This window comes from Microcebus murinus, chromosome 4 (genome assembly GCF_040939455.1).
Source record: "Microcebus murinus isolate Inina chromosome 4, M.murinus_Inina_mat1.0, whole genome shotgun sequence".
NCBI lineage: Eukaryota > Metazoa > Chordata > Mammalia > Primates > Cheirogaleidae > Microcebus > Microcebus murinus.
In genome coordinates, this window is record NC_134107.1 from 105,098,937 (window position 1) to 105,121,763 (window position 22,827).

General features: G+C 55.0%; 1 protein-coding gene across 1 annotated transcript; it reads right to left on the reverse strand.

Annotated features, from left to right (window-relative positions):
- Window positions 1–561: 561 nt before the first annotated feature.
- Window positions 562–20,649, reverse strand: ADAMTS8 (ADAM metallopeptidase with thrombospondin type 1 motif 8). Its single transcript, XM_012783339.2, has 9 exons — window positions 19,876–20,649; window positions 12,331–12,570; window positions 11,137–11,272; window positions 10,342–10,509; window positions 9,249–9,550; window positions 6,613–6,796; window positions 3,950–4,122; window positions 3,655–3,830; window positions 562–1,595 (listed from the first exon to the last, which is right to left on the reverse strand). Exons 1-9 carry the CDS (start codon window positions 20,647–20,649, stop codon window positions 1,025–1,027), a joined length of 2,724 nt encoding a protein of 907 aa, XP_012638793.1. The 3' UTR covers window positions 562–1,024.
- Window positions 20,650–22,827: the final 2,178 nt, after the last annotated feature.

Consider the following 22,827-nt stretch of genomic DNA (forward strand, 5'->3'; position numbering starts at 1 on the left):
TGATTTCTGAGTCAGAAGTTCCTGCCAGCACAGGGATTTTTCAAAGTGGGGTCCCCAAACTAGCAGCTTCCCCCTCACCTGGGAACTTGTTAGGAACGCAGATTCCCCGGCCACCTGGGCCCACTGAATCAAAAAGTCTGGGGGTGGGGCCTGCAATCTGTGCTTTCACCAGCCCTCAGCTCACCCCAATGCCCATCAACGCCTGAGAATCGTTGGTCTAGATCCTGTAGGTGAAAAGTCGCCGGAATGAGTTGGATTCAGCGGGCTTGCAAGAATCCGAGGCAGGCAAGATGCCAGCTGCCCTGCGTGAGTTCAAGGTGAGCTGACCTAGTTTCAGCCTCCATTCTTGGGCTCTGGGTTCCTGCCCTTTCCAAAGAAATAATGAACCAGACCAGACCACTACATTGGCATAAGATCACGCTTTAGTTCAGAGACACATTTGCATAAATACTTGAAATGGATCCACCCCTGCAGGTGGCAGCCTGAGAACATGTGGCTCCCCCCACCGGTGCTGCAGCCCTGGAGGCGATGGATTTTAACGCTGAAGGCAGTCTCGGTCATTTCTGAAGACAGCCTGGGACGCAGCTATGGAGCTTGTGTTGACATTCACCACCCACTCCCTGCCCCACACCGCTCTTGTACTAGTTTTTTCCCCTCTGAGGTAGACTATTTATCGGGGGAAACCAGATAGAAAAGAATTTTCTTCATTTAACTTTGCTAGTCCTCTGCAAACAGGCTGACTCTGAGTGTCCTGTTTGGGTCAATAAGTGCACTTTTACCTTTTAACCTATGCCCTCTACTTGAACCCGAGCAAGGTCCAGTCCACTGGACAGTTGACATTAGCATCTGTCGTCCCATCCCATATCCTCCTCCCCTCATGAATTCATGCAGTACCCGAGGGGCTGCGGCAATGGGAGGTCTGGGTGGGCCATGCCATCTCGATACGTATGGTCACCACAGTGGGGACCTTGTCTGCTCCCCAGCACCCCGCGTCCAGCACAAGACCAGCCCCTGCCCCACTGGATCACAGGGGGCACGGCTGGCTCCCGCAGGGCTTGGCATCCTCAGGTTTCAGAGCTTTGTTGCAGGCGGCGGAGGCCTGGCCGGAGGGGTCCCTGCATTCCACAGTTCGCCGTTGCCAGCCGGCTCCGCAGGTGCCCGAGCACTCAGACCAGTCCCCCAGCACCCACTGCGCGTGGAGCAGCGGCTGGATGACGTTGGTGGTTGCTCTCTCTTTGCTGTTCTGTACGTTGAAGTCCACGTCGTTAGGAACGAAGAAGGTGTACTTGACTTTGGGGGGGAAGACCTCACCAGGCACCGTCAAGAGCTGCACAGTCAGAGGCTCAGGTAGGGGCCGGAAGCTCTGCAGCCGCTCCAGGGTGGCAATGGAGCCGCTGTACTTCAGGATGGTCCCCTTCACCAGGATGTCCTGCTCTATGGCAGAGATGGCCAGGTTGCCATTGAGCAGGTACTGCCCGTCCGCCGTCTTCACCGCCAGGTAGTTGCCATCGTTCTGCACCCCGGGGTGGCTCCGCTGTTTCACATCGATGTTAGTGGCACCAGCTGGGATGGTGACGATGTCATTGTAGCCATAACTGTGACAGGAACAGAAGGACACTGTTAGGACCAGTGGCAGTGCAGTGTGGGTCATGAAGGTGCCTTGGAGACTGAGCTGGGCTCCCCAGAGGGCTGGGGGTGGGCAGGCAAAACCAGCGAGCAAATAATTAGGCAACCGCCCCCAAATGCTAAACAAATTAGCTGCTGAGGCAGATGGGAATGGCTTGTATGTTGGGATTTTCAAGGGTTTTCGCTGCTTCTGGCAATTCTATTTCACATGTGTGGGTTGAGGAGTTTAGCTATGTGGTCTTGACGGTGGCACGGAGAGGAAGAGAGTGCAGAGGGGCTGGAAAGCTGCCTCGGAGCAGCCAGAGCTGGCGCCTCTCAAACGAGATCCCAGTGCCTCTAGTTCCTTGCGCTGGTGTAAAAGTTTGCTAGGCCACCACCGTAGCCAGAGCTCAAACCCACGTGGGAAATCTGTTCCTCACACCCATTCCAGATCCCAACATGATGGAAATCTCACACCACCTCTCCGAGTCAATCAGCTCCTATTTGGTTACCATGGCCCCAGGGCAGGACTGGAGTGAAGCCTGCTGCTTTGGAGCCGCCTTCCAGGTGTGCCCAGACACCATGAGCACTGGGCTTCTGGGGGGATAAGATGTTTCGGGAAACCATTTCAAGTCCATTTTATAGGCATAGGGCTTTATGTGGGCCAGAGAAAGCTTAGTGCTTTGTTCCCTTCTGCAGCTGCAGGCTGAGCAGGCCAGCGGCATACGCAGTGGGTGCTAGCTGCTTAGTCTGGGGCCAGGGAGGTGTCCACAGCCCATCTGTCTAATGCCCCACAGAAGGCAGCTAAGGAACCCAGCATCTGAAGAGCTCATGCTTCTTTTTTCTATATTCTTTGAGCTTAAATTTGAAAAGAGTCCCAAGCTGTCTGCTATAGGCTGATCTGTTCTCTGAGGCTGGTGAGATGAGAGGGTTAGAGATTAAGATAGACACACACCCCCACAGAACGGGGCAGGGCGGGGTAAGCTTCAGTAGGTAGAATACTTGGAAGTGAGCACTTTTCAAAACCCTGAGGGATGTGGGTGGGAGTAGTGGGAGGAGGGATGGGTGCTCCTGGAGCCGCCAGAAGTACAAGTATAGGTACTGGATGCTGGAGGGCACAGCGTGGCCCATTAAAACACCTGTCCTTGCCCCTGCTCTCCAAGAAGTGCATGGAATGGCAGGAAAAATACTGTGTAGGTCTTAGGAAACCTGGGTTCTCTTTCTGGCTGTCATTAACTATGAATATGACCTTAGAAGGGTCACTTGTATTTTTGTGAATTAACTTCTTTTCTTTCTTTCTCTTTTTAGAGATGGGCTCTTGCTGTATTGCCCAGGCTGGTCTCGAACTCCTGGGCTCAAGTGATCCTCCCGCCTCAGCCCTGCTGTGTCGCTGGGACCATAGGCACGTGCCACCATGCCCGGCTAAGTGCCTTCATTTCTTCATCTGGAAAATGAAAAAGAGTAGTATTGGCCTTGCTCACTTCATAGACTTATTTTATGAATCAAACAAGACCATGGAAGTGAAAGCGCTTTGGAAAATACTAGCAGTTTTATGAATGGGGGGCATTACTATGTCAGAACAGTATCTGGAGTTCTCAGATTCATGAAGGCTCTGAGGCTGCTTAGGCCTCTCCTTTGTACCCCTTCTCTGAAGATCCATCTGCAGAAAGGACGGGGCTCGCCAGGCTTAGGGATGAGACGTCCTTCCCAAAACAGGCCTGGAAGAGAGGTTTTCTGGCAGAAGTCCAGGTTGCTAGGTGCAGCGCTGTTGCTGATTGACTCAGAGATGATCCCTCCCTAGCCACGTGGCTCCAGCTCTCGTAAAAGTAATGGCTGCCCTGTATCCATCCTTCCTACAGGCTAGACACTGTGCCCGGTGCTCCGGCCATCCCACCTCATGCAGTCCTTACGATGGCTCCGGGGCAGACCCGAAACTCAGCTGTGCCCAACCCACATAGCTATTAAGTTGCCACAACTCAAACCTGCGCCCGTCAGAGTCCGAAGCCCATCACACTCTCCTACCTAGAGATGGCACTCGGGGACACTCACCTCGAGGGGCTGAGGGAACCAGAGACCTTCCTGCAGGAGTTGCCTTTGCCCCCACACACCCCGCACTTGTCCAGCTTCCTAGGTGAGTCCACCACGTGGTCACAGCCAGCCTTGACACACTGGCCGCGGACGCAGATGGCCAGAGTCTCTGGGCCGCACAGCGTACCGTCGATCACCTGCAGTGGGGAAAGGGGAGGTGACAGAGGGCATGCTCAGCACAGAAGCAGCCGGCAGGGGGGTGGGGATGGCGACCTCCCTCCCCGTCTTTGGATCTGAGTCCCAGGGGGATTCTCACCTTGGCCTCGAACACTTTGAACTCACTCCTCCCCCGGGCTCGGCAGAACAACTTGCAGCGGTCTCTGGGGGACACCCCCGCATACTTGGGGACCCACTGTAGGAGATTCCCGTCCATGTCAGTGTAGTTGTAGGCATTGTACTTCTCACACTGCTGCTCCCTGAAGCTTTTCCCTGAAAACAGTAAGAAACGGCATGGCGGTAACACGCACTCTGCAGCAGGGAGGAGGACCCAGGTGGGAAATGCCTGCATCCCGGGCGCCTTTCTTCCTCTTGGTTTTGGACCCGACCCACAGTCGCAGGCCCAGTGTCATCTGGGCCCACCGTTCCCAGATACATCCCGACCTAGCTGCGTGTGTGACCCTCACTGAGAGGGGCAAGGATTGCAGCCATCCAGCCTCATGCTGCACTTTTTGGGATGAATATCCTTCCCATTTGGGAAAGATTTTCATTCTGTTTTGCAGATGAATAAACTTAGGTAGCAACAGGGAACAAAGCAGCAAACTTGGAAGGCACAGATGACACAGGGAGCTCTATTTTCAGGACTCTACTGATCATGCTCTATCTTGACTTCCTCAGTGACACTGGACATTTGGCCAGAGACTCCTAAGTCTACATTTCTAGCTCTGCACTTGCCCCTCCACCCACCCGCTGTAACCCTGGTCCCTACGGAGGAGCTGCACTGTGTGCACTGCCATCACCTCCAGCCCCAGCAAGGCCAAGCTCCGGATGGTCCTCCCACTAGCTGGCTTGATTTTCATCTGGTGATACGACCACATGCAAGTCTGACTCTGCTGTCCTGGTGTCTCCAGAACATTTGAGCATCTCTCTCCACCATTTCCAACCTGTCATGGAGTCCTACACGACTTCTAGTACCGCTTGTGATTTCAGATGCCTGCCTCCCACTCTCACTGTCATAAGCCCAGGCCTGGTGGCTTCACAGGGACCCTGCACCTAGCCTCCCACCTGTGCCTGCCTCTTGGCTGGTCCTGCTGCATGCCGCTTCCAGAACAATCCACCTGAAATGAGTTGTGGGGCTCCCCCGCTACAATCCTGAAATTCAACCTGTCCTCCCTGCCGAGGTCCTCCACCCGAGCTGTGCGTCGAACGGCCTGTGGAACTTGCCCTGCACAGACGCAGTGCTCCATGCCAGAGATTCCGCATGAGTGCAGTGGACGGGTCTGAGCTCTGTTTGGAGGAGGTTTCAGGTGCCCTGATGGGACAGGTGGCATGGACAACCCCCAGATGCTGTTTCAGCCTCCAGGGACCTTTGTGGTCTGGCCTTGACATGCTGGTACCTTCTGCCTGACTCTACATGAGCCAGTGTGCGCCCTTATCACACCTTCCCCCATCCTGGCATGTCCCCTCACACCTCGCCATCATCTCAGTCCCCCCCCCCCCCCCCCCCCCCCCCGCCCAGGCCCTGACTGGTCCCGACTCCCCTCGAAGCTTCTGCTCACCTGGCTTTGCCTCTCTCTGAGCTCCTCACCAACCTAGGGCCTGCGCCTCACAGGTCAAGGCTTAATTGCTATGTAAAAGGGATTTAGGTCTCTAATTGTACTTAAGCTCCTTGAGGACAGAGATCATGCCTTGTGCATTTTTTGTGTCATTTATCACTTTGATTATAGTACTAGACACACAAGAGCTATTAAAAAATAATGATTGTAATTGCCGATCTTGGTTCATCTGAAATCATGATGTAGCCTGTTGCCCATGCCTACCTTGTCCCTTGTGTTTATTCCTGCCCTCCCCTTTTCCCAGGAATGTCTCACCCCGTATGCCAGGCAAGCTCTCGCAATTCCAGGGCAAAGTTTCTACAGCCGTAAGCCATTGTGGATCCTTCTTGTCTTGCAAAACTGCAAAGCTTACAGATTTCCCTGTTAGACATCAACCCAATGCCAGTGTGTCTTTGCACTTGGTCAAATCTCTCTTAAAGCTCTGCTTGTCTTTTCATGCCTGCCAACGCTTCTTGGAGCTGCACAAAGGGCAGTTGGATGGGATGGTGGGGAAAAAACTCCTAATGCTTCCCTCTCACAGCTTGCTGCTGTCCCTTACCACCTCTAAGTGAATGTGTGTGCTCTCTAGCAGGTACTAGGGGATAGGACAATGCCAAGAGGAGGTGGAGGTAGTGCTGCTTCTGGGTTAGGTCCTGTCGGGCAGTTGCCACGGCCCTAGGGAAGATGGGCAGCTCACTTCAGAAGGAATGTGCACAGGAATCAGATTCAGAAAGCCTCCCTCTGCCCTGGGCTGAGTGTTGGCTGGAAAGACCTTGGAGGTTTGGCTCTGACACTTGCTTTGCAAAATGCTTCCATTCTGCACAGATGAGGGTTCATATGCCTCCAGGAAGATTATTATCCTAGACACTAGCCCCTCTGCAGAGGCCCCTCCCCAGTAAGTTTTGTTGGGAGTGACATCCTCTGTCCCCACATCTTGGAAAACTAGGGCAATTTCTTTCCTTGACTTTGCCAGGCTCTTTCAACATAGTGAGAACTGTCCTGGGTCCCTGAGGGCTGCCCCCAAGCTTGGTGCCTTGCAGAACCTTTAAGTCTAAGTGACAGGCAAAACCCCTGCATCCTGGGAGACCTATCCTCCTCCTCCTCTGGGGAATCTGTTGCAGTAACAATAGCATTTGTTCTGGCAGGTGTGGCCCTAAGTGGCAGTTACCATCAAGGGGGCATTCCTCCGTGTGGCACGACTGGTACTTGGCTCTCCGACCCAGGCAATATCTTCCTCCGTTTTGAGGCTCAGGGTCCTTGCACTCACGGTGTGAAAACTGTACTCCTCCTCCGCAGGTCCGAGAACATTCTCCCCAGGGTCCCCATGGGGCCCAGCCTCCGTCTACCACGGCCTGTAAGATACAATGTCACACTGAATCAGGAGCAAAGGTGAGGCTTCGGTAGTCTGTATAGCTACGCAGGCGGAGCCCTGACTCCTTCCTTTAGCTATTCTCGTTTTGGTGCATGGGTTCTGTGAACTGCCTCCATCACTCGTTTACTGACTGTGTGGCCTGCTGGGCTGCAGGCTCTGTGAACCCGGAGACTGTGCTGGACTTACTAACTGTCCTCCAGGGGACATTGGCAATGTCTGGAGACATTTTGGCTGTCACAGCTGGGGAGAGTGTGTATTACTGGCATCTCGTGGGTGGAGACCAGGGATGCTGCTAAACATCCAACATTCCCAGGCCTTGCAATAAAGGCTCATCCAGCCCCAAATGTCGCAGTGCCAAGGTAGAGAAACCCTGGTCTAAGAGAGTCGTCAGCAGGAGATGTTCCACTAGTCTACCAGCTACTGGTTACCGTGATAGGATAATGTCTGGGAAATAAACAGAACTGCTTTCCACTTTACAACTGATCTATGAGACCAAAGCTTTGCCCTTCATAGAGTATTCAAAATGATTACAATTTTTAAAAAACTGGCCAGGTGCAGTGACTTTTGCCTGTAATCCCAGAACTTTGGGAGGCTGAGGTGGGAGGATTGCTTAAGGCCAGGACCAGCATAGGCAACACAGTGAGACGCTGTCTCTACAAAAAAATGAACTAAAAATGTAGCCAAGTGTGGTGGTAGGCACCTGTGGTCCCAGCTACTCGGATGGCAGAGACGGGAGGATCATGTGAGCCCAGGAGTTCGAGGTTGCAGTGAGTTATGATTATGCCACTGCACTCTACCTGGGTGACAGAGCAAGACTCAGTCTCTAAAATAAACAAATAAATAAATGATTAAAAAATTTATAAAAGTAATACTTGCTTTTATAAAAAAATACAGGAAAATGTAAAAAAAATTAACACTTCTTAAAAATACTGCTACCTAGATAAAACCATTGACATGATTTTTACCAATATCCTTTCATACTTTTGTTCTGAATAAATAATCACACAAATGTGGTGCTTTTGCTTTACAAAGATATGATTATGTATATGTAGAGTACTTCATGATCTGTCTTCTCTCCTTAAAAATAGATGATAAACATCATCCCATGATCATTTCATGCCAACCTCTCCCTGCGTTTAGCTTGGCTCTGCCTCTGGGGACGGGGGGACAGACCCCTCTGCTCTCCAGGCAGTAACGTGTGATGAGGCTGAACGGGGAGAAAGGGAGGCGGCAGAGTCCATGAACCCTGCGTGGGCTCAGGCTTAGGACAAGCGTGTGTGGCTTACCTGGCCCAGGCAGGCTCCCAGGCTCAGCACGGAAGCCCGAGGACAGCCCTTCGCGGGCGCCTGGCAAACTGCGAGGCTCCGCGGGTGCTGTTTCCTAGCAATGGCTCGGTGATTCACAGTCCGAGAAATGCGAGCAGCCTCGCAGTTTGGACGTATTAAGAGCAGGGCAAAGGAGCCAATCATTTAAAAACCCTCACTGGCATTGCCTTTGTTTTCTTGCAAGTTCACTCTCTTCTGGGCCCAGTTTGCTCTGCCTGGTTGGAGGTGGCTCTGATTCCTTGTCCCCTCCTCCTCTTTGAGTATGGGATTCCCACCATTGCTGTCATTCCCCGGACCTCTAATTATGAGTTCAGCTCTAACATGGGTGGGCTATGGATACTTTTTGCTCAATTCCTGTTGGAATGTCCCATTCCACGTTGCTCTGTTTGTAATGGGATTCGTAGTGGCTCCGTGTGATGAGTGCCACCTTCCTGTCTTCACGCCTCTCACCAATCTGCATGAGCCATCGAGTCAGCCCCAAGTAGCTCCAAGGGGGAGTCCCCTGACACCTGGAGCAATAGCAGTGCCACCCCACTGACTGTGAGTGCAGCCCCCGAGGGCGCCTCACTTGTGGACGCACATGCTATGGTTTGTTAAAAGATGGATGGTTTTACTTAGAAGTCACGTGTTGCAGCCTGGCCCAAAGCCTCTTTTTTTTTTTTTTTTTTTTTGAGACAGAGTCTCGCTTTGTTGTCCAGGCTAGAGTGAGTGCCGTGGCGTCAGCCTCGCTCACAGCAACCTCAAACTCCTGGGCTTGAGCGATCCTTCTGCCTCAGCCTCCCAAGTAGCTGGGACTACAGGCATGCGCCACCATGCCCGGCTAATTTTTTTTTTATATACATATCAGTTGGCCAATTAATTTCTTTCTATTTATAGTAGAGACGGGGTCTCGCTCTTGCTCAGGCTGGTTTCGAACTCCTGACCTTGAGCAATCCGCCCGCCTCGGCCTCCCAGAGAGCTAGGATTACAGGCGTGAGCCACCGCGCCCGGCCTCCAAAGCCTCTTAGTTCTTGACTCTCAAGTGTGGTTTTCCCCTTGGAAACAGCCCTCTGTCCCCCTCCATTCTACTTTCCCCTTCTCCCCCAACCCCCAGAGGGCATCTCTCACCTTGGGCCTCTCCACGACCTCCTCAGGCAGACAGCTGCCTTCCGAGCAGAGGTGCCCAGGCCCGCAGGGCGTGCCGTCCGCCCAGGGCAGGCTGCCGTTCTTGGTGTGGCAGAGGGGCTCTGCCCCATCGGTGTGGCACCAGAGCTGGGCGCAGATGTCCTGTGCAGAGGTGTTGGGGCAGTGGCGGAAACCCGGCCCAAAGATCTGCTTGCACTGTTGGTCCAGCGCATAGAGGGCCCGGCGTCCTGGGAGGTCGGTGGGGAGGGGCAGGGCTGAGGTCGGGGCGTCGAGGAGGCAGTCTCCTGAGAAATGGGGAAGCAGAGGAGCACGACTGAGGACAGGGCCTCTCCCCCTCAGCTCTCCGTGGCCTCTTGATTCACGGGGTTGGCGGTATCGGCATCATGGCTTCCCTGACCACCTAAAAACTGTCAACAATCATCTACTTGGAGCTTATCTAATTTTTGACTATCAATTGCAAAGTTTTTTCAGGACTGATTTTTCTTTGCTATCTGGGATGCATTCCCCGACATTCAGTGTGTGCCCAGTGAATACCAGCTGACGATATTAACCCACAGCACAATATAATTGGGATGTAAATGTGCTTTTAAACCCCCTGGCATGTAAGTAAAGGCCAAATATTGCTGTTTGAATAATCTACTATTTTTGTATCCTATGTGTTCCCACCTCTGTTAATGAGAAGATTCTAGAATGCATTGTTTCAGTGCTTTACTCCAACTGCAATCCCAACCGCTCCAACCAGGCACCTCCCTCCCACTTCTTGCCTTTCTGGTGTTGCTGAGCGATGGCACTATTCTCCTCTGTGCTACGTTCTTTTAGTCCTGCGAGCTCCCTTCACACCCCCCTCCAGACAACCTTCTCGGACCAAGTCCACCTGCCTCGTGACTGATGACCTAAACTAGCCCAGAACTCAGCCGCTGGCGGAGGGAGCAAGGGAGAGCAGGCTCTGGCGGCTGGTTTGAATGCCACGCCATGGGGGGCCAGCTGGGACAACCTCCTGGACACACGTCTAAGAGCTCTGTGAGAAAGCACAGCTGGGCCGGGAGAAGCAGGGCAGGAGGCAGGCGGTGCCTACCGTGTCCGCCGTCCAGGAGCTCCGTGAGGTACATGGCGCTGCAGGGAGACCAGGGCAGCGTCTTGTTCAGGTGGACGAAGAGTGGCGCCATCATGTGGTGCTTGCCCATGGGCCCGAAGAGCCGCGTGCAGGGCTTGGAGTCGTCATGGGGCATGCTGAGGACGTGTCCTGGGGGAGGACAGAGGCTGCTGTCCGCTTGCCTGCCCTGTCCTGCCCGCGTGCTCCTCACCTGGCCCAGCAGGCGCGACAACAGGGGAGGCATGCGCTGTGCTGACCGGTCGCCAGCTCCTTGTGGGGATGGCCACCCCCTTTCTCTCTGAAGATGTTGTTTCAGGTGCCCCCCTGGGCTTCTCTCTTCTAGGAAGCTCTCTCAGATGACTGAGGAGCACTGACACCCGTTTCTCCCCTGCCTCAGCCTGTCCTGAATTCACATTCACCTCTGTTACCAACTGTCCCACGTGACACTCTCTGCGCAACTCATCTCCCCCAGCTGCACAGCGTCAGCAATGCCCCCGCGCCTGTCTCCTGCTCTGGCATTCTCCAGGTGCCCTCGGAAGACGGTCCGGGACACTATTTTAGCATTTTGGCCTTATGCTCAGCGTGGGAGTGGAGCTGTGTGCAGTGACATCAAGCACAGTGTCTATCTGTATATGTCAGCGTTTGCTCTGTCAGGGTTGCAAGGAGACCGTCGCTCAGGGTGAGGCTGCATGTTCTTCGGGGTCTGGGCTCCCTGGGGTCTGGGAGGGGCAGTTCCCTCTGATGCGGCGCCGAGGGCTTTGGCCCGGCAAATCTCACCTAGTTCATGGGCCAGAGTGTGGGCCGCCTGCAGACCCTCGTCCTCGATCACGGAGCAGCTCTTGTTGGGGTCGCAGATGGTGCCAATGTCTGCCACGCCCAGGGTGTCGCACAAGCCCTCCTTCCCGCAGAAGTTCTGCTTGGCGGGGAGACAGTGAGAGCGCATCAGAGCGTGTGTGGCAGGCAGGACGTGGGGCCCCACTTACGTGGGCTCACCCTAAGCAGCAGGCGAGACCCTCACCCACTGGCCTGGGTGTCACCTACATTTATTGAGCTTTTCTAAAGAAGGGGAGCAACAGTAGGGCTCAACGTGTCCGGAACCCGACCTGCTGTCCTCACTTTATTGGGGTTTTCTCTCTTGTATGTGGTCAAGCCAGTTCACCCACCCTCAGTCTTTCCAACTTGGAGAGTGACCCGTGAAATTTACATTTGTTAGAAAATAAAACAAGACAAAAAGGCCACACAGGCTATTAGGATGGATTTCTGAGTGACACAGCACAGACGGTCTCCCTCTGTCTTCGCACAGGCACTCGTGTGAGGAGGCCTGTCCCCCTGTCTAGGCTGGTGGCAACCCGGGGCTGAACAGGACTTCCAAGGCTTGTTTTGGGAGGCAGAACGGCACACAGTGGCTCGAGCAAGGCCGTTACCGCCGTGGGGGCCTCTCTGTGCCTCAGTTTCCTCAATTGTAGAAAGGGGATAACACCAGTGCTTGCTTGGTGGGGCTGCCTCTGGGCCTGGCGCATATTGTCACCCTCTCTTGTCATCAGGAAGCTGTCCATTCAAATCACGCCAGATAGGTGTGCAGCCCCCTGCAGTGGGGAGATCTCCGGGGGAACCCTGGCTACCTGCCCTGTGTTTAGCAGCCACTGAAGAGAGAACCCCTCTCTTCATTCCAATCCCAGATCTCTTGCTGGGCAGTCTGAGCCCATTTCTTCTTGTTATGTATGACCTCAGCAGACAGCTGGTCACAAACTTTTGGAAGAGCGCCCTTACGAGATTCTTCTCCTTCCCTTGCAAATACCTCACACTTGTCCTCATGACCTCCTCCCCGTCATTCTGAGCATGAGGCTTCTGGCGTCCAGCTGGGGCCAGCAGGGAGACAGTTCCCATGTTTGGGCAGGCCCAGTGGTCCTCCCTTTGATCTGCCCGTCCCGCCCCCCTTCCTCCCCGGGGCTTCCGGAGCCGGGCACAGACCTGTCTGGTGAGCAGGATGGCCGTGTCGTAGTGCTCGGGATGGCGGTCGCTTGGCTGGTTGAAGCGCCGCTGCCAGTTGCAGAAGTTGCGCAGCGTGAGCCCACCGTTGTCCGACACCTCTGGGCCCCATTTCTCATCTTCCACTATCAGCACCTTCACCAGCATCAGGTTGATGGAGTTCCTGATGCTGGGGTGCTTGTAGATCCGCGCTGCCACAGACATTAACATCAGCATGTGGTTCTGTCGAAGGGAGGAGCAGCAGGCAGACAGAAGGGTCAGATCTCACGGCTTGGCCTGCCCACTGCCACCACCTCCTGTCGTTGGCCATTTGCCCTGTGCCAGGCTCTGGGTTGAGCATCTGGTATATAGCATCTCACCAAAGACCCCCAAAATCCTGGGGCCTCGGTGTTATTTCCCTTCATTTTTCATATGAGAAAACCGAGGTTCAGTAATTGGCCCAAGATCACAAAGTTAAGGCAAGTACAGCAGCATTTGAACCCAGACCTACCTGGCTCCAAAGCTTGTACACTTAATATCCAGACCAGCTTCATATGGCTGTCTAAATCCAAATTAATTAGAACTCAATAAAATTAGAGTTACAGTATGGCACTGGCCACATTTCAAGTATATTAATAGCCATATATGGCTCGTGGCTACTGTATTGGAGTGTGCAGACAGAAAGTTCTATTAGACTGCATGGCTGCTTATTCTGCCTTAATCTTGACACCAGCTGTCTCCCTGCCAACCACCCCATTCCTTCCTGGCCTCAGCCCAGAAGCAACTAGCTGTGTGCCCAAGGTCAGTAGAATCTCCCTCTTAGAATCCAACTGAACACTTTCCTGCTATCTGTTGGGGCAATCTCTAATCTTCAGGGTGGGAATTGCTAACCCTGAAAACTTTGCTCTAAAGATGAACTCCTCACTGTCGCTACTCTGCACCAGTCACCGGCACACTGTGCACATCACCTTGTCAGACTCTCACGAGGACTCTATGAAGCAGGTGTTGTATTAATAATTCCCATTTCATGAATGAGGACATAGAGGGGCACACAAGTGAAATAACTTGTCGAAGGTCACACAGTGATTAAAGCCAGGATGCTAGCCCAGGCCTGTCTGCTTCTGAAGTCCACACTCTTCGCATTAAGTTTCCCAGGGCTCGGCATCCTGATGTGTCTGGACAGCCCGGAAGGGCCCATGCCCTTCCGCCGAGGGCCTGTGTGAATCTGGGGGCCTACGGAGACCCGTGCGCTTAGGGTCCCACCTGCTTTCCATCTGCCCAGGCCAGCAGAAAGGGCCTCTTCCTGTCCTTGGGCTCCTACTCTCCTCTGCTGGATCCCAAGGCTAGAGGAGGCCAGATGGCGCGTACCCCCTGCCCCAGAGGCCGCTGGGAGTGTTTGGCAGAGCGGAGAGAGGGGCAGAGGCAGGCACGTCTGGAGCCCAAGCATGGCCGGCTGAGCTGTCGCTGGCCTGCCCTGTCTCTCTGCAGCCCCAGCTCTCGGGAGCCTCTTTTTCTTCTCCTGTGGTCTGGAAAGTGGGAGTGGAAGGAGGGAAAGGAAAAGCTGGAGAGGGACATTCCATGGGGTGAGGCCATGTGTGGGAGTTCCAGAAGAATCCCATTACTTATGAATGGGATCTGTCTGTTCACCTCGCAGGCACCAAGCCAGGGATTTTGTTAGCCCCACAGACAGGGGTAGGCAGGTTGCTGAGCACGTCAAACACTCTGGCTATGTTTAGGCTGATGTAAACATCTTATCAGCAAGCTGAAACTTGGCACTGGCTCCTGGAGTTGGATTCCGGAGGGAGAAAAGCAATCACATCATTATGCAACTGGGGTGAGCGCTGAGGAATGGTAGCTTGCTGAGGCGAATTCCTGGCCAGGTCTTCGCTGCGGCCAGGAGGCAGAAAGTCTCCTGGTCTCTCTAGGAAGGGCCAGAATCTGATGGGCCAGGGACCAACCCTTGGAATCTCTTCCAAGGCAACCTGCAACTGTCCGCACAAGATTTCTTCCCTTGAGCCCCAATTTCACACTCTGAAAACTGGGGAAGATGGGGTCTTGTGAAGAAGGTGTGAAGCCAAGAGATGCGGCTGCTGAGCATCGGGCCAAGGCCGCTGAGCACAGGGACTGCCGGAAACTCGCGGTCTGGGACGGTCTGCGCTGTAGTGAGCGGAGGGGAAGCACAGGTCTGCATCTCGCGGGTTATCTCAGGAGACCACTTTCATTTCCAGGAGGCTGAGAGGGTTCTGTGGTCCAGTGTTCCTTTCCAAATCCCAAATCCTGGTCCCACAGCCCTCCCGCCATCTTCCCTCCCACCTAGCTCTTCTGAGAGACAGTGATGGCAACGCCTTACACTTGCAGCGCATCTCACGGTTTCCCAGGGGGAAGGACCACTGGGCCTGGGCAGGGTGACTCGGGCTCTGTGAGCCTCTGAGTCTCCACCAATCCCCTGGGTGGCCTGACCTACAGCCCACGGGGACCAGGCCTGCAGCCCGTCCAAGAGAAGGTCAGGCGATCCCCACCACTGGCATCTACTTACACCTCCTGCTCCCCTCCCCCTAGTGTGGGCTGCTTGCTGAAGAATGTGAATGTGATCCTGCCCCCCTGGAGTGGGGGCTCCAGCACAGCAAGTGACCTCCAAAACCACAGGCGGGAGCCCAGATGAGCCCAGCCAGGGGTGGCGAAACAGCCCTGCTCTGGAGGGCGTGGGGTTCTCCAGCCCTTAACCAGTGGAAGTGTCCTTTCCTGTTGGTGCCCCGGGAGCTAGAACAGAGAACACCCGGCCAGCTGCTGGGACACAGTCCTCTCGGGTTCTCTGAGATACAGACAAGGAGATTCTTTCCTCACAATCCCCGTGGCAGCCAAGGCCGGCTTCGGTGGGAGTCTATGGGAAGGCCGGGTCCCAGCCAAAAGCGTGCCCAGCAGCTCCTGCTCCCACCCAGAACGTTGCCTATTACACTTCGCTCTTCACGCTGCAGCTCGCCTGGGGGCCAGGGGAAGCGGAGTGGCCACGGGGACACTCTGCACCTGGTGTACTCCTCTTCCCTCCCCGAGTCTCTGTAGGGCCTAAGACTGCGCTGGGTGGGGCGGGGGAGAAGCAAAGGAAGAAAAGTGAGAGGGGAAGAGAGACAGGGGCCTGCATGGGTATCCTCCATCTCCACTGGGGGATGTCACCTGTCCAAAGCACACAGTTGTGCAGAACTACCTTAACCACTCGCAGCCAGGGCAAGCTGGAAAAGAAGGCTTCTCTGTTGTGTGGGACACCAAAGCTGAAACAGCAGTGACTGGGACCCCGACTGCATGTGGCTGGCCGTCCTGTCTCCCCACTCTGAGAAAGGATTTTCATCACCAAAGGCATCTCTAGTAACAGCCACGCCTTGTTGAGCACCTGTCTGTCCCAGACACCGGGTCAGATGCTTTCCATATTTTCTTGCATCCTCAAGACAATGCCAGGGCTTTGGAGTCACTGCTCCTATTTTGCTGGTGAAGAAATCGAGGTACAGAGAAATGGGTACCTTGCTTAAGGACACTCAGTTCTTTCTATTTTGCTCCAGAGTCTACGCCCTTGGTCTTCATACTCACTGCCACCCATCCTTGCTGCTGTTTGGAAAACTGCAGTCCAGCCCAAGCAAACCCAAGGCATGTATGAAAGCCAGCACACACCCCACCTGGGGCAGGGGGACGTGGTGACCTTCGGATATTGAGACATTTTCTTTGGGAAATACTCCATATCTTTGATCATTCTGACAGCAGCAGACACAAGGGCTGGAAAAGACTCATTCTTTTGCCAGTGGGGCGAACATAATGCGTGCATGTATAGCACCTGTCTTTCTCCCGTGAAGATGCGGGTAGCTACAGAGCTAGTGGGGCAGGCATCTGTTCTGTTATCATTCCAGACCTTGAGAGTGAAGGATAGCACTGTTAATAATTGCACCAGAATAGACACAAACTGTCCCAGTGCTGGGCAAACTGGGCTATACAGTTACCTTAGAGTATCTTGTTCCCAGAGAAACATAGGTAAGGGGGGGTCGAGATGGCTGTGACAGTCTGACCTCCTGGGACTGCTGTGGTCTGCCTTGGGGAAGAGGAGTGCCACTCTCAGGACTCTCCCTGCTAAGAAGAGACTTCAGAGGCTCTGCTCACTGCTCAATGCTGGCGGGACAGATTTCCCAGATGGAAACCTGGCTGGCGCTGCTCATCCTGCTCCAGGTCCATCCGGGACGAGGAGCAGCAGCCCCACGCAGACAGAGGTAATGGGCTCTTCCGAGGTGGTCCCTCCTTTCAGAAAGCCCCCTGTGTCTGAGCTCCTTAACTCTGAAACCAGATAAGAAGGTGGGAGGTAGGGGCCCCTTTTGTCAAGGGATTAAGTGAACTCAATGGTACAGAGTTCTGGAAAACTTCATTGTCACTTAGCACTGAGACCGGGCTCAGGAATGGCTAATTCTTCCTCTCCGCCTTGAAGGTGGTTTCTTCTCAGGATAGACAGGGGCTCACACTTTCACTGGATGTCTTTGGACTGCTGCATTTTGGGACCCACTCCACTGCATAGACAAGTGTCAGAGGGTAAGCAGAGTCCTGGACCCTCATTCTGAGAAGGCAGCAGCATGCCATGAGAACACAGAGCGCCAGACTCAGGTTCTGGAGACTTGGGCTGCAGACTCAGCCCTGCCACTTACGAAATGTGTGACCTTGGTGAAGTCACATGTCCTCTGGGAGCTGCAGGTTCTTCCTCTGCCCCCTCCACAGGTGCTTCCATTGAGGTAGTGCCTGCAAACCACTCTGTACCTTGAATGTACTCAGAGAGTGGCTGAACCTTCCAGAAGACTGGCTCATCATGAAGTAGCCTCATAGACACTTAGGCTAGAACTGATTATTACCTAGTCCAGGGATCTTGCTTCCTAGGTGAGGACATCTAAGCCCTAGAGGGAGTAAAGGCTCTTTTCATCATCTTCACACACCCCTAGTTACTAAGACACCCCAAAGTGCCTTCCATCTGTGTGCATGAAGTCTCCAGGGGACTCCTTGGAGAGTTATAGAGATTTGGCTTCCGTCTGGGGGAGGTGGGTCTGGACATGCAAGATCTTGGGGCACCAGGACTTGTTTTTCATTCTTCTCTCAGCTGAGCTCATGCATCCATTTTAGGAAGCCCAGGGGACTGAGCTGTCCTGTGGCATCTCATAGCTGGTCTGCTCATCAGAGCAGAGGGGCCAGTGGGTGCCCACAGAAACAGCTGTACACCCCAGCACAGTGGCAGTAGGGGTGCAAGTGGGCCAGGACATAATGAGCCAAGATGCAGGTGGTGGGGCTGGTCCAGCTGAGGGAAGACTTTTCTTTTAGGTGTGAGACCTAGAAGTGGACTCTCCCCAACACCCCGCCCAGGGAGAGGAGCTCAGCCTTCACGGGTGCCTGGGGCCCGTTCTGATGCACTCCCCTGACCAAGGTTGGCTGGCTGGGTGTGGAGGTACCTGTGTGTGGCTGTGAATGCTCCAGAAATGTGTATATGTGGGGGTGGGGTGGGGCAAGCATGAGCCAGGCCACACATGAGGATGGAATACCCCGGTGGCCCTGTGACAGAGAAAGCCTACTGGTTTGTGGCAGCAAACCTGGATCTCAAGCTGAAGGGAACAAAACCTGGTGCAAAATCCAGCTGAGCCTCCTGCTTTAGCACCTGGAGCCTGGCACCAAAGCATGTCTTTCTCTAGCTAATGTCTGTAATGTCTGGAGATGCCACGTATGTCCTTGAGCCCAATGCCCCACGTCTCCCGTGTCTAGGTGACAGCTTGAGAGTGAGGTGATGGGACTGTACTGAGGAGGACATTTTGGCTCTAAAGGCTGAAAAATGGACTTTTCTGCTGTATCCTTGAGTTCTTGTTGGTGCTCCTATGTTTTGGTGCTCGGGCAGATGTCAGAAATTGATCTATTTGGGGGGGGGTCAGGTAGGGGGGAAGAGCATCCCAGCTCTGGGTTCACAGTGAATCTTTCTCAGCTTCTTTCTGGTGGAGCCCCCTAGGAACCAGGCATGGGGGTCCTAATGAGATGGGAGAAGCCCTCTCCTCATCCCCTCTCCTGCCACCCTGTTGAGTATTTGCTTGGTGAAAGGAGTCTCAGCGTAGGCAGGGAAACTGATATTAGATTAGCACTGACCCAAGGCTCATGGGGCAGACTGCCTTGATGGCTCAGAGCGGCCTCGCAGTGCTCTGGGAGAAGCGAGTACCAGGACAGCATGCAGGGCAGCCTGCCCCGGGGTGTAAGCGGCCCCTGCAGTAGCCAGAAGAGCAGCCACGTGGACCTCTTAAGCCAAAGTGCTTCCCGTGCTGTCTGTGACAGCAAGGTGGGAAAGATCTGGACAGAAACAGAAGGCTGATTGCCTCCTCGTCTGCACAGGGAATGCTGATGCCCTTGGCGTCCCCAACAGTAGGGCACAGGCTGAGCCTAGAATGGGGTCCCCAGCCAAGGTTGCCATCACTGCAAAAGTGTTAAATGAGCTGCTGCGGTGCCAGGATCCCAGGAACCTGTGACGTCTGGGCAGGTCAGTGCTCCCTGGCACATCTCTGGTTTGGGGCTCCCTAGGGGTAGAGAAAGTGCAGCCCTCTCCTGGAACTGTTATCTCCTTTCCTCTTAGAAAGACTTGGTCTTTGGGGTAAGTATTGGGACTTAGGGCGACACAGACATCTGCTAATTCAGCACCATTTTTTGCATCTAGCTAGAAACAGTCTGGCTACAGCCATCCCTTGGACTTGGTTCTTCTGCCCAGCGCAGCTGAGAGCTGCATCTGGGATGAGGGCAGCTGGGTGGACCAAGTGTGGTTCTGGCTCCATCAGAAATACAGACCGAAAGGGCACATCCCAGCCTCCATTCCCTCCCTTTCCCACCGAAGCTTCGGTTTTCCGGGCTGAGCCCCCAGGCAGAAATCCTGTTCCCCTCCCTTTTCGTGCTGGATGTTGGCACTGCCAAGTTCTGCCGGGGCTGAGTGCCATCTTGGCAAGGTAGTTCATGCCCCTTGATCAGAACCAGCTGGGCGCACAGAAGTTGGGCAGCCCCTTTCCAGGTTTCCCCTCCAAACAATGTTTTTTACTTATGGCAACCTCCATTCTCTATCCAAAGGGAATAAAATAGCCCTCTCTTTCCATCCATCTACCTTTCCCCGCAGCCTCTCGGATCTGGACACCGTAGAGGGCTAAGAAAATAACGGGCGGGGCTGGTGATCTTTCTAAATGCTCAGCTTTCATCTCGGCGGGAGAGGCAGGTGCCTAGGGGTGCGCTCGGTCAGCCAGGTGCTGCAGGAGATTCGAGATGTGGGGACTGGAGTCTCACCTCCGTTTTAAATAGGAAGTGGTATGGGGTGGCAGAGTGAAAGCCAGGGTGGCAGAAGTTGAGAAAAGAATCACTGCTCTTTCTCAGAAAGGTGAAAATCTTGTTTGGGGTCGGGCGTGGGAGGATGAGGATCCTGAAGGGCTTTTCTCGGAGGGGTTGGGAAAGGAAGAATTTGGAGACGCGGGAGGCGTCTAGGGGCCCCCAGGCAAGGCGACTGGGAAGGCTCTCGAGTCCTACCTGCAGGTCGGCCCCATAGAAGGCAGCCATGGACGCATCGGCCACCAGCAGCGTTTCCACGAAGCGAGCCTCAGACACAAACCGCTTGGTCCTGCTCGTGGCCCCCAGGGGTGGTGGCAGCTCGGTGGCACCTTCTGCCTCCTCTTCTTCGCTCTCTTCCTCCTCGTCCTCCTCTTCCTTCTCCCCCTGGTCGTCGCCTCTCTCCTGCCTCCGCCTCTCTCCTGTCTCCTCCTCCCACTGGGGTCCTCGAGGGAGGGGACGGGCGTCAGCGGCCGTGGCGAGCCCGGAGGCCCCGCGGTTCGTCCCGGGGCCCCAGCGCTGCACGCGGTGCGGCTGCGCCAAGGAGGCGCCCGCTCCCTCTCCCTGCGGCTGGATGGTGAACTCCTCGCCGTCCAGCAGGAAGGAGCCGCTCAGCCCGCGGCACAGGCTGACGGCCGCCAGCGACTCGGGCTCCCCATTCACGGTGCCCGAGTAGAAGCAGCCGCGCAGCCCCCGCTCGCCCCCGGCATCTGGGCCGGGGGCCCCGAGGCGCTGGATCTTGAACTCGGGCGCCAGGAAGCTGTCGTCGGGCGCCAGGCGCAGCACGAAGCCCTTGCCGAAGGCGGACAGGTGGAGCGCGAGCTCGTCCGCGCTGCCCGGCAACCGCGTGGGCACCACCAGCTCCGAGGCCTGCCCCTGGGCGCCGGGCCGGGCCGGGGCGCCGCGGGCGAGCGGCGGCAGCAGCAGCAGCAGCAGGAGCGGCGGCCACCGGGGGGCAGCGGGGGCGCGGGGCATGGGGGCTTTGGCTGCGGCGCGCGGGGCGAGGAAGAAGCCGGCCCGGCGCGGGCAGGTGCTGGCGGCCCGAGCGCCGCCGGCCGCTCTCTCCAGGAAAAAGAGACTCAATCAGCGGCAGGGCCGGCTCGGCCCGCGGGGCCCGGTGGCGGGAGGCGGCGGCCGCGCTCCCCGGCGGCCCCTCTGGCTCGCGCAGCCCGCTCCTCCCGCGCCGCCCGCCGCGCTGAGCTCCAGCAGCTGGCGCCCCGGCCCGCGCGCGTCCTCCGCCCCTGCCTCCTCCCCGCCCCGGGAAGCACCGAGTGGGCTGCTGAGCCCTTTGTATTTATACTTCCTTCCCGGCTTGACATAAGAGGTTTATTTTTGATCTCTCACTATTCCCGTTTCCCCCCCCTGGGATCAGAGGGAAACTGAAAAGAGGGAGAGAGGGGAGGAAAAAAATTTGGATGAAATGTAAAACCAATCAGGAGTCAGCAAGACCCGTCCGCCTTGCCCCTCCTTAAGTGTCAACTCCAACTTTTTTCCCTTCCCTTTAAGCACGGACCCACGTTAACCCCTCCGATGCTGGACTGACCCTTCAGGCACAGTCCCCGGGGAGACCCCAGCCGCTCCCTCCTCTGGGGCCAAGTGCCCAGGACGCATCTCGGGAAGAGGCTCCCGCACTGGTCTCAGTGACACCCTCAGGATCCCTGCAGAGTCTGGAGATCCGACTGTGGGAGAGAAGTTTCCAGGGCTTTTGATTGTAAAGCGCACGATGGAGGTGGGAAAGGGCATGCTAGAATCATGCTCTCCTCTGAAAACCACTGCATAGCCTTCCTAATTTTCACTCCAAACTAAAGATCTTGGGGAAAAGGACAACAAAAAGCCCCCTGGCTAATGCTGCCAAGGGCTCTGGTACTGCTGTGTCCAAGGGCTGGTAGGGCAGAGCCCAGCACAGTGGCACATTACCAGCAGTGAGGTTGGAAAGTGCATTCCCCTGCGAGGGAAGCACATCTCCAGTCCCTGGAAACTTTGTCTTCTGGAATACTGCTGGCTGCCTGGGGGCCTTCATAAAAGGTGGCAACACCCCTTTCACTGCACTGCCCACAGCTCCAGGTACCTTTGGGTATGAGGTTGAGTCATTCTGTCCCACACTGCTGCCTTTCCTGGGGGAAGGGGCTGGAACTCAGGAAGAGAGAGATGACTTGGACATAGGACCCCAAAATTCAGCATTTTCATCCTACCCCAGTCTTAATGGCACAGGCCAGGCTTGGGTCTAGGGTCCTGTTCTCTGAGTACAGACTCTGGACTCAGCCCTCTCTGCCTTCCTCAGTGTGGGAGATCCACGAGGATCCCCAGGACCCTGGACTTTAAACCCTTTGCCCAATCACCTGCCCCCAGCTACCCAGCTCTGTCCTTATGCTAGTTCATGCTGGGGATCGTGACAGTTGAGGTCACGGCTTATTCTTTTTGGCTCATCTGATCCCTTTCTGTAGCTATGGTAGTTTAGCAGGCACCCGAGACTCTCAGGGCTTGCTACCTGCAAAGTACCTTTGTCACTATGGAACCCTGGGGAAGCCCTGGCAAATTCCCTCTGAGAGTCCCTTCTCTGCTTTCCCAGGAAAACAGAGGACAGCTGTGAATTAGATGAAAGGATGAACTTCCCAACCTAGCATGGTGCAGGATCTCCTTTCTTGCATAACTTACAGGATAGGAATAACTTGAGTCTGGGATGCTTTGGGGAAGCACTTCTAGAGGCAGGGGATGGAAGGAATGGCCTCTTCAACCCTTTTTCCAAAACAGGCAAAACACTTTATCACAGCACGACAGTGTAATAGCCTTGGGACAGTCTGACCTGGGCAGGCAATGAGTAATTCTTGTAACATTTCAATCATTGGTCTTTACCTTCTTGAAGCCCCTTATTAACCATTTCCCAGATTAAAACTCCTTTTCAATAGCAATTAGGTCCTTGACGTTTTCCTCTTTCCCCTGTATAAGCATCTGAGTGGAGTGGGATTGAGACGCATGCCTATTTTCCGCCTTCTCTCCTCCTAGATGTATATTAGGAGACTTAACCAGACCAGGGAAAGTCCTGAATGTCCTTAGAGCCTTACCTTTGAGAAAGCTCTTGGAGTTGCTGCTGCTTTTTTTTTTTTTAATAGATGAGGTGCACCCAGGGACAGCCTTTTGGAAGCTCCCTTTGGA